At 31.2% G+C, this 11588-nt stretch overlaps 1 protein-coding gene across 1 annotated transcript; it reads left to right on the forward strand.

Moving 5' to 3' along the window:
- The first annotated feature begins 2546 nt into the window (after positions 1–2546).
- On the forward strand, positions 2547–5423 carry LOC123691801 (beta-1,4-mannosyltransferase egh). Its single transcript, XM_045636361.1, has 3 exons — positions 2547–2689; positions 2777–3581; positions 3917–5423. Exons 2-3 carry the CDS (start codon positions 2778–2780, stop codon positions 4487–4489), a joined length of 1377 nt encoding a protein of 458 aa, XP_045492317.1. The 5' UTR covers positions 2547–2689; position 2777; the 3' UTR covers positions 4490–5423.
- The last annotated feature ends 6165 nt before the right edge of the window (positions 5424–11588 follow it).

Genomic DNA, 11588 nt, shown 5'->3' on the forward strand with positions numbered 1-11588 from the left:
CGGACTTTAATTACCTGGATCTGGACCCTACCTGGACATCCGATTTTTCATTTACAAATATGAACTGCATCAACTGTGGTATTAATGCTAATCGTAACAATGCTATACGTATGCATTTGGTACAAGATAACGCAATATTATCAATTATACAAGGGTGGGCTGCTCCTCTAACGGTTAGTGGATTAGTATTATCTAAGGTATTTAGTACTAGCTATTAAAATCAAACAAAAATGTAAACACACATTGTTTTATATATATACTAGCGGTCCACCCCGGCTTCGCCCGTGGTACCTACATGTTTAAACTATCCTATCTCTCAAGTTGGATCGAACTCCACATGGTGTGCGAATTTTATTATAATCGGTTAAGTGGTTTAGGAGTCCATTGAGAACAAACATTGTGACACGAGATTTATATATATTCACTTTCTTTTGTCCAATTGTAATATTAATTATTTATTTGTAGATCACTCACTCTGATCACATATTTGATGCATGCTGGAAACTTGCAAATGATTCTTTGAGGATTGAAAATCATGAAGATGACAATGCAGTTGGTTTCCTTAGGTTCATATCAAATGCAAGCAACGTCCTATTATGGTGAGCACATAAGAAACGATGGCAAATATGTTATAGAAGTGTGCCGTGAATCAGACAGCGACCTACAGAGAGCACTGTCGACATCAAGTACTACATGGCTTTTAAGAGGTCGCATTCAATCCAGGCATAGAAGTAGTAAAACTTATTTTACTTATATTTAAGTCGACAGTGCTCTCATAGGAAAGGAAGCAATAACAGTTTATTATTGTAATTGTTTAGTAGGAAGAAGAACTGTAGGTTGCTGCTGTCACGTTATGTCCATAATATGGTACCTTAGCTGGGCAAGGTATCAACCAGATTTAATGCCGCCAGCACAGTTTCTGGATGATGTGTTAATTGTTTATGATGATAATGATGAATAAACGATTTATTAAAAAACGTGTTTTATTTTATATATAAGTACCTACGATGTTTTGGTAGGTACTCTAAAAGAATAAAAGTTCGATCCAATATCTCTATTACCTAACTGTTCTTTTGTTACACTCTTTATCTAAATAATGTATATTATAGGATATAAACTTACCTCTACTTAGAAAGAAACAAAGCTATTCATTGAACTCTAGCAAACCTAACCTCAATTTTAGTGACGTTACATGCTCAATATCTCTGCTATCCCATAGAACAGATCTTTAATTGTTATATTTATAGAATCTGTATATTTTTATCTATTTAACCCCACATAAATCATCAGTGTAACGATCAGGCCCAAAGTCCTATGGGAGTTTGCCATTCTCCTTTAGCGGTATATTTAGAAGTTAAGAGTATAATTATATTACTAGTAGGTAGTATAATTAATACTCGTAAGATTTGAAACGACTCCAAAGTTTAGTTTTAGTTATTAATAATAATTTATAAAAAAAAGGGTTCTATTTAGGGAAAATTTCTAAAAAAAATTATAAGGAAATATAGGTAGTTTTCCAATTACAGAGCATAATAGAGCATAATGCGATTCAGTGGCAGAGCACAATGCTGAATGGCGAATTTAAAGGGGAAAAATTAAAATTCTGTCACTGACCCCGTTTTCCAATTACAGCACTAGAGCGCATTATGCGGCATAATGCTTAACGTTGAGTGTTCCAACTACAGCAACGCTTCGCACAATCGAGCACTCTTAAAATTAATGCGCGTGAATTGATGCGTGCAATCGATTTATCATTAATTGTTGGAAAAAAATTTAAAGCTTTCGTTTCATTGTAGTTTTTTCGATATAATCAAAGTTAATTCAAATTGTGTTAAAAAAATAAATATAAGTATGGATGAAGGTAAAAACATTGAAAAAAATGTTAATGAAATAATCAAAATCCAAATTACTTAAAATAACCGTAAATAGTTTTCAACCAATTATTATGTATACCACTTTATTTTATTTACACATTAATGAGGTTGTTGCTAACTCTATGAATATTTTTTTTTCAACACTGAACTTAGCGCAACCTGCTGTTGCGTTTCACGTTCCAATTAAGCATCAGCATAATTCGGCATTGTGCGCCACTGAGTCGCATTATGCTCTGTAATTGGAAAACAGCCTGTGTTGGCATCGATTGCACGCATCACGCGCATTACTTATATCATATTATTATATGCTAAGCTTACAGGAGTGCTCGATTGTGCGAAGCGTTGCTGTAGTTGAAACATTCAACGTTAAGCATTATGCCGCTTAATGCGCTCTAGTGCTGTAATTGGAAAACTACCTTTGTATTTCAACATGTTACAGCAAAAATCAATATTCGTTTGTAAAATAAATATATAAATGATATTATTAAATATTATAATATAGAATTTATAGTACACGAATAATAGATTAAGGCCTCTATACATAAATAAAATTTCATTCAAGATTCATATATTGACTCATGACTGTTGGAACTTGGGAATTCTTTGCATTCTCTGTGTGACTGTGTCATCTTGTCATTAATGATTAATCTATCGTTGAAAAATGTCAAAAATGTTTAGTTTTGATAAAAAAGCTAAGAGTATGTTACAAGACGGTATTTCTTGTAATTTTTAATTTAATTTAATGCAAAATAAAATATTGGAGACAGCTTTTGAGTTTTGGTACGACGAAACTTGAATTAAATCATTCATACAAGGTATGTTTTATTGTTATACTTCTGTGACAGGTCTTTTTAGAAAAAAAAGAATATTTTTTTTAACGTTTCTTATTTATATTGTTTCAGAATGTTGCGGGGGAAAATCTTACATTTATTGCATTGCACATTATTCCTTTCGTTCATATTTTTCTTCCTCGTATTCGCGGGTGCTATAAACTTGGACGATAAGGAAAAAGTATCAATTGATCCTCTAGAAACCTATGGACTACTAGGTGCAGTGATATTGTATATCTTTAGACTTCTCACATTACTTACAATACCTCAGGTAATTTGTAATTTTTCTGGCCTTATATTTTTTAATGCCTTTCCTGGAAAAGTAAAATTAAAAGGATCACCATTATTAGCACCTTTTATATGCATAAGAGTTGTAACAAGAGGAGATTTTCCAAAATTAGTTAGAAATAATGTCACTCGCAATATGAATACATGTTTGGACTTGGGTCTTGAAAATTTTATTATTGAGGTTGTAACTGACAAAGCAATAGATTTGCCTAAACATAGAAGGGTGAGAGAAGTTGTGGTACCTAGAGAGTACAAAACTAAGACTGGAGCATTATTCAAATCCCGTGCATTGCAGTACTGTTTAGAAGATAATGTGAATATTTTAAGTGATACGGACTGGATAGTCCATTTAGATGAAGAGACTTTACTGACTGAAAATTCAGTAAGAGGCATATTAAACTTTGTCTTTGATGGGCAACATCCATTTGGTCAAGGCCTGATTACATATGCCAATGAAGAAATTGTTAATTGGCTGACAACATTGGCAGATAGCTTCAGAGTGGCTGATGATATGGGAAAACTCAGATTTGTTTTTTCAGTGTTCCATAAGCCGCTTTTCAGCTGGAAAGGGTCCTATGTTGTCACAAAAGTAAGTACTTATTGTATTTATTTATATTAAACCTACAATTTAAAAATTTAAATACATAATTACTTTTAGCATCATATACATATAAAATAAATAAGATAAGTTTTGAAATAACCTATTATTATAAATTACCAATAAATGATTTGTATATTGATATTCTTGAATGTATAAAAAAGTGGCACCATTTCAAAGATTATGAGGCCAAATTTTATATTTCTTTCACCATCAGTATTAATTAGCATTATTCCTGTGTATTTTTTTCTACTCATCCCGCATCAAGGCCAAGATAATGAGCTGTTTATATAATAAATTATATCCAATATGATTTTTCCTTACAGGTGGGTGCAGAAAAATCTGTTTCATTTGATAATGGATTGGATGGTTCGGTGGCTGAAGACTGCTATTTTGCAATGAAAGCATACAAAGAAGGTTATACATTTAATTTTATTGATGGTGAAATGTGGGAAAAGTCTCCCTTTACACTATGGGACTTTATGCAACAAAGAAAAAGATGGATACAAGGTATTCTACTAGTTGTACACTCAAAAGAGATCCCTTTTCTACATAAGATATTCTTAGGTGTTTCATGCTATTCATGGGTAACCCTCCCATTCTCAACTAGTAATATATTATTAGCAGCTGTATGTCCTATACCATGTCCACATTTTCTAGACTTGATAATTGGTTTCATAGGAGCTGTAAACATTTACATGTATGTATTTGGTGTCATTAAATCATTTCCAATGTATAGATTTGGGCCCTTAAAGTTTATAATGTTTGTTGGAGGCGCATTAGCTACCATTCCATTCAATATTGTTATTGAAAATATTGCTGTGATCTGGGGAATTTTAGGTAAGAAACACAAATTTTATGTAGTAGATAAGGAAATAAAGACTCCAATTACTGTATAATATATTCCTGAAATGTATGTACATGCATTGAGCGACTACTTACTAGAGTAAACTACTTACATTGAAAATTTAACTTGTGCTTGTTATTACCTAATCATCGATTGAGTAGTTGGTTGAGGAATAACTATTGAGCCAAGAATAACAAATTTAGTCATATAGCGGTAGAACAGTATTGATTTCACAAATATTCCTTTAAAATATTATTTTATTATTGTAAATGTGAACAAGCTGAGTATTATTGTTTAACTAAATATCAGTGTTTTGATGAATAAAAATGTTTAAGATTCAATTTAGTCAATACTAACCTTTTTATGAACAAAACATATCCACAATAAAAGCTGTATGAATGACTTATAATTGGTCATTGAATTGTAGATTGAATCTTAAATTTAGGCAAAACAACATAATATATGTATTATGACAGCTTGTGTTATTGTAAATTATTTATTGATGTGATAATAATCGTTCACAATGATCATTTATGTGTCCTTATAGCCATACCTGCTATGTTGGTTTTTTTTCAAATAAGATATTCTAAAAAATAAAACGTATTGCCTATTACCGTTTATAAACTAAAACACTGGGCTTTTTGCATTAATTTAAAAATGATACTTTGTGATGCTTCTTAAAGTTTATTTTTGTATTTTTGTTCATTGATAATCATTTTGAATGATTTTATCTGATTTAAGATGTTTTTGATTATTATTTTTTTACATAATATTACATTTAGCCATAAAAATTCAATGAGAAAATTAAGCTAGTGAATTTCCATTGATACCAAAGACTTAAATTATAAATGATAGAACTTAGGTTTAAATGTAGATTAATGCCAGCCATTATGTTATTTTAGTATTTTCATGTTTGTGTCTACGATTTTGACAAAATTGAGAGGAAAGCGCTTGGTATGTGATGCATGTTATGTTTTTTTTTTGTTTTAAAAATTATTTGTTATTTTTTTATTTCGTAATGGTGGTATTAATTTAAACGAAACAATAATTAATAAAGGCGTAAAAGAGGAATAAGTAATTATTGTAAACAAAGAAATGCCTTCCCAATTTTACCATTTTTGTAGAATTTACATAAACTAGGCTGTCTTTTTTTCTTATTGTAAGGTAAATGGCAAGTAAATGGTAAAGAGTCGATTATCGAAGCACCACCTAAAACAAAAGTTTCAGAACTTAAATGAAAGTATTTTTGAATTATTTAATAATATTATGTACATCCTATAGTTGACAATGCATTTATAGTTTAAAATGTTTCCAGTCCCTACATTGAACAAAATAATATAGCCATGACATTATTTTTAATTATGGCTTGCTTTTGAGTCATATCTTGACATCAATTTCTAATTGCTTTAATGAAACCCAAGAAAGTGTAAAATGATGCTATAATAAAGTAAGAACTCGGTCTTTGGCAAAGAATGATGTATTCAAATAGAAACAAGGGTGGTTTGCTTGAACAAAAAAATTCAAAGCCAGGGATGAGGGATAGTGAACCTAGTCTCTATGGGAGATGGATTTTGCTCTTGTAACTTGTTGCACACTAAATTCTGCTTATGGCGTCACCTTATTAGCATAGTAAAAAGAGAGATACTTCTCTCTTCTCTCTGTTATATTAGAACTATGTTATATGCGATGATTAATTCACCTATTTGAGAGTTGCAAGTTTCATTCAACTTTTCGCGATTTGATTGCGATTGTTTATCGCTTTGTAAAGTGCGCTGAGCAATAAATTAATGCTAAAGATTACTTATAGATTTAAACATCTCGTCTTATCTTTTACACGCAAAGTTTACAATGCCTACAGTATCGAAAATATTCACGTAATTTTGTTTGGGCTTCACTCTTCTATTTCTCTAGAATTTAGACATTTTTTACGTATATACCTAGTACCTATTTCGTGTTCTCCGTAGTTTACAGTTTACAGATATAATTTTTAGTACTTAGTATCCAAGTATTGATAATTTTTAATACAAACTTTTTAAATACCTATATTTTGTATAAATTATTATTAAAGTATTACAATAATGTTCACTTGCACAATTATTACTACATAAAGATAATATTTGTGCGATATTCCTGTACTTAAAATATGTTAAGCTTAGTATAAAATTATACCAAAGCTAATTTTAGGTACCAATATAATTATATGATAATTATGTATATTATTGTAAGTATTATAATTATTGTATAAAAACACCAATATTGTTACCATCGCAATAATCATTCAAAGAAAGAGAAAGAATATACAGATAATTTGTGATTGTCGTCATTAAAATAATTTTAGAACAATTGTTCTTTAAACGTATAATTATCATAATTTGTATTATAAATTATTAATTATTGATGTCTATTGATAATATTTTAAGTTTTGGCTTTTATTTAAAGTTTACATAAAAAATTAAAGCACCGATGAATACACGCACAACGAAGATATTGTATAGTCAACTTCAATAGTCAACAACACCCCATTTGTACAAATTAAGTAAGTATGTACCTATTCAAAGTTCGCCGCTAGGTTCACTATAAAATCGTGAGAACTGCATGATGTATTTTATACCATACACATTAAAAAATCTTTTTTTGTATGTTCAAATATGTTTATCTAAGATAGCTGATAGATATGCAAAAAAAAAAAAACGATGCGTCGATAATACATTAACTTAAAATACCTATGTCGATATCTGGTCTACTCTTATCTTTTCATCTAAAAGCAAATATCCTGCATACTGTGAGTCAAGGATTACTTATAAGAATTCGACGCAAATTAAACTTTTGACCTCTGCCTATTAGTGCCATCCTTCAATTAATTATGGTATTTGTGAGATTACTATATAAGAAAAAATTCTTTATGTGTATCCCTAACGTGGTAATTGTGGTGTATTTCAATGTTTTCAGTTTTTTTATGTCGATATGTAAAGTAAAATGTTGAAATATCGTGTATGTATGTCATAACATTGGAATTGATATCTGCATTAGTCACCTTTGGTTTCATTAACGTTCATACGTAAATATTGATATGTATGTTTCTATGAATATTGAATACGTTATCTTTTGATTAGTTTTTAATCAATTGTATTAGAGCATGTGATTGACTGTAAATGAATGGTTTGGTGGGATTATTGTATAAAGGTGTTTGTAAAAATAGTATTAAATAATGAAAAATATATTGCTTTTTATTTATAACTTCGTAAAAGTGAGTAGGTACTTAGGTATACTAAACTTGCATTAATGCGCCGAGTATTGGTTTGTTTTCAAATTATGGATTCACTTTAAAATCGTTTTTTTATGAGACGTATGCTAGGAAAAAATCTACTTACAGAGCTAAACCTGCAACTACAGCCCCCTCATTAAAAAGCTTAAAAGGGTTACGTAAATAGGACGATTAACGACTTTTCGCGAAAGCAGACAAGATCGGAAGAAAGACGTTAATTAAAACTTGTCTCGGATTGCATTGAAGATTTCAGTAACTATATTATAAGTGGTCCTGTATTAGGTATGTTTGCAGCCTTTCATAATGTAGCTATGCAGAGAAGGTCATAGCCTCATAGGTGATAGTAGCCAGTAGGTAGTGTACGATCATATTATTTCGATCTGAGTCATTTACAGATCGATAACAGAAAATTACCCTAATTAAATTAATTGACTAATCAACCTACTAGGTATTAATTAGTTTTATATACATTTCATTTCAGTATTTTAGCAGTTATATTTCTTTACAAATATATATAGGTAGGTATAATATACACATTGGTCTTATATATTTTTGTACCTACACACTAAAAAACGAAAACCTTTTTATAAAACGAGTATCTACAGTTATACTCAAAATTGCATGATGGAAATGTTCGATAGAATAGTCTCTGTAGGTTTATACAAAACCAATTCCGAAGCTATTACTTTAAGTGCAGGTATAGGTACATACTATCGATGGCAATTTATTAAATCTTCGTGGACCACCAACAAATTAAGCTGATTGAACAGTTTATCCTATTTGCCAATAGATAAGCAACCACGAAATAGAGCAATGATTAGGTAAGTAATAAACCTAATTAATTAATTTATAATCCGCTGTGTGAAACCTACCCGTCAATTGGTAGGTATTAACAAAGGTCAGAGTGTGTTACATCCATGTTTTAAGCAACTTATTTTATACTAGCTGCGCTCTGCGGTTTCACCCGCATGGCTCCGCTCCTGGGTCCTGTAACCTGTTGGTCTTAGCGTGATGATATATAGCCGTTAACCTTCCTCGATGAATGGGCTATCTAACGCCGAAAGAATTTTCAAATCGGTACTGTAGTCCCTGAGATTAGCGCGTTCAAACAAACAAACAAACTCTTCAGCTTTAGGTATAATATTTGTATAGATTTTATTTATCATGAATCATGACCCATTTGCTATATTCATACAAAAATAACTGCATATTTGTAATAATTATCCTGCCTTTTTTTTCTCTCTTATAAATTATTTTTGCATTAACATAACAACGGAAACATTTTGGTCCGTATTATTTATATTTGAAAAGGGTAAATATGCATAACGTCAACGCAAGCTAAACAGTCGACCTCAGACGCTTCATATAATAAAATTATTAGGTACTTGGGAACACCCGAGTACACTTTATAATTATCCGTTTTTTAATATTTTTATTTACGCTGTGTTTAACTAACTTGATTATATAATTATCTGCACAGCGTTTAGTTTTATCCGTTTTTGATCATAATTCAAAAACTTCGTCACAATGATAGTAACCATCCAAAACGGCTGGACCGATTTTCATGAAATTTTGTGTGCATATTGGGTAGGTACACGTTAACAACCCCCTCTCGCCTCTCCAAAAATACCATAAGGGATCTCGCAGAGTGTACACCCACTGTAGCTCCTGCCTCGTCGCCACTGTATGTTAGTCATATTAGGTATGCTAGGTATTGCATATTATAATAATTATTAGGTATGATAAATCACACAACAATACAAACTATCAAAGCTAATCTTAGAAGCTAATCAAGGTTTGTCTTACCATTCATCCTATACGTTATCATTAATCAAATATCTACTTAGGTACTAATAAGCGATATTCTATGCATACACGCTGTCGAGTGTCGGCTGTATGTTTAGAACGTACCGTAAAAATGTATAATTAAATCTTTTTGTGGCTGAAAATTTAACAGAAGTTTACAAATCTAAATACTTAGTAACCTAAGCGCGTTACGGAAAAATGTCACGCGTAACGAAAAAATGTTAGTGCTGATTGATTTACACAGGGTCAGTAGACAAGTCAGTCGCAGCGCCAATTTCGGCGCCGCGACAGACTTTAACTGTTTACATGAAGTAAGTAGTAGTGGTGCGTTTCTCACGGTGACCACACGTTTGTGAAGTCAGTGGGAAAAATGAATTCGCGAAAGCAACTGAAACGACGATTTAATTATATGTTAAAAAATTTATCAATTTTGCTGTTGAATGAGTTAATAGAAATTGTAGAAAATGAGATATAACTAAAAATAAACGACAATGGGTAAGAAAATGGATTTAGGGATTTAATATCCCAAAGGCACTCGTTTTTGCCATATACTTAATTGCAACAATTTGAAGGTTTCGTCTTCGCTTACGGGTCATTTTTATCGCCAGCGAAAAAAACGTGGTCACTCTACAACAAAGCAGCAATGACTAACCACGCACTGACTTGTCTGTTTACACGGGGTTTATTTGGCTGACTTGGGGGTGCGCGGGTAGCGGGGGGCGCCAACTGACTCTAAAATATTCGTGTCCGAATATTCAACTCAGCGCTGAGTTCAAGCCTCTGTACTGACTTCAAATCTGTTTACACAGGGTTTTTTTCGGGTCAGCACTGATTTGCCTCGAATTTGTAGTCAGTTACTGACCCTGTGTAAATCAGCACTTACACTAAATTTTTTTCCAACCCCGATAAAGAAGTTTCACTTCAAAATAACGTATTTAATATTAATTGTTTAATTGTTTTCATTAGATGATTGTTTTGATTTAAATAATGTACATACCTACGTATTTTAAATGAAGTCGTAAATATGTAAAATGTTAATGCGCTTTCAACTCGCGTTTATATTGGAGATCACTTCAATTTTGCTAAGTTAATTAATTGGAAAGCTTTCTGTACGCCGAGGATTGCTTTATCGATACAAAATATAGTTTTGCTTTCTAAATAATGAAATCACTAGAAAACAATGCTATTTTCATTAAGTAGTTGGTTATACCTAGAACACATACGTAGGTATAGGTTATGATATATTTGACTAAGTATTCGATTAATTTTTACATTATAATATCTATATACTGATCTATATACTGGATCAAAAATAAAATTTAGTAAGCTTTTTATGAGCTTGTATTATTATTAAACAATAGATATCAATTGATATATAATTATAGTCGGTAGGCAAGATGCAAAAGAATGCTTCCTACGTCTATGCTAATAAATAGTTACATATTCCATTTTTACTGTAGTACGCCAGAACAAATAAAAAATATGATCCTCATAATAATAAATAAAATAAAATTAGACAGCATTATTTATTATTATAGGAGTGCATTTAAAATAATTGATCCGGCATGTTGGATTAAAGAGTGACAATACAAAGATGATGAATGAAGACGAGACATGCAATTTGATCCAAACCTAACGTGCATACAAAATTTCAGATCAATCGGTCCTGGGTATCTTCAAAATTGAGTTACAAGATTTCACCGAACTTTGTTAAAATAAGCCATTTCTCGCCTTTAGGCTATCTACATTTATACTATTAAATCAATAAAATAAAATGTAGGAAAATATTGTAACAGGTTATGAATACTCAGGATGATAATATACCTACTCAGGATGAATAAAAAATGAAATTGAGGATCGGAGGTGCGAACATGACGAGATAGAAGCCGTGTTGCATGCAGATATTTAACTACATCATCTATGGTTTCTCATGGAATCAGGTAGGTATAGGTAGGTACTTATTTTAGGTCTCTAATAAAATAGTCTACAGAACAATCAATTTGTTATGTTAGGAACACCGTTATATTTTATGATGAGTTACTCAATTTGCCGGAAAACCTTAAAATAAGATCAGATTTAA

This window comes from Colias croceus, chromosome 5, assembly GCF_905220415.1.
Source record: "Colias croceus chromosome 5, ilColCroc2.1".
In the NCBI taxonomy this organism is placed as follows: domain Eukaryota; kingdom Metazoa; phylum Arthropoda; class Insecta; order Lepidoptera; family Pieridae; genus Colias; species Colias croceus.

Excerpts from the sequence above, each read along its gene's own strand:
- LOC123691801 (XM_045636361.1), top strand. The coding sequence starts at position 2,778 with ATGTTGCGGGGGAAAATCTTACATTTATTGCATTGCACATTATTCCTT. Across the intron at positions 3,582-3,916 it reads GGTCCTATGTTGTCACAAAA|GTGGGTGCAGAAAAATCTGT; the intron begins GTAAGTACTTAT and ends TTTTCCTTACAG.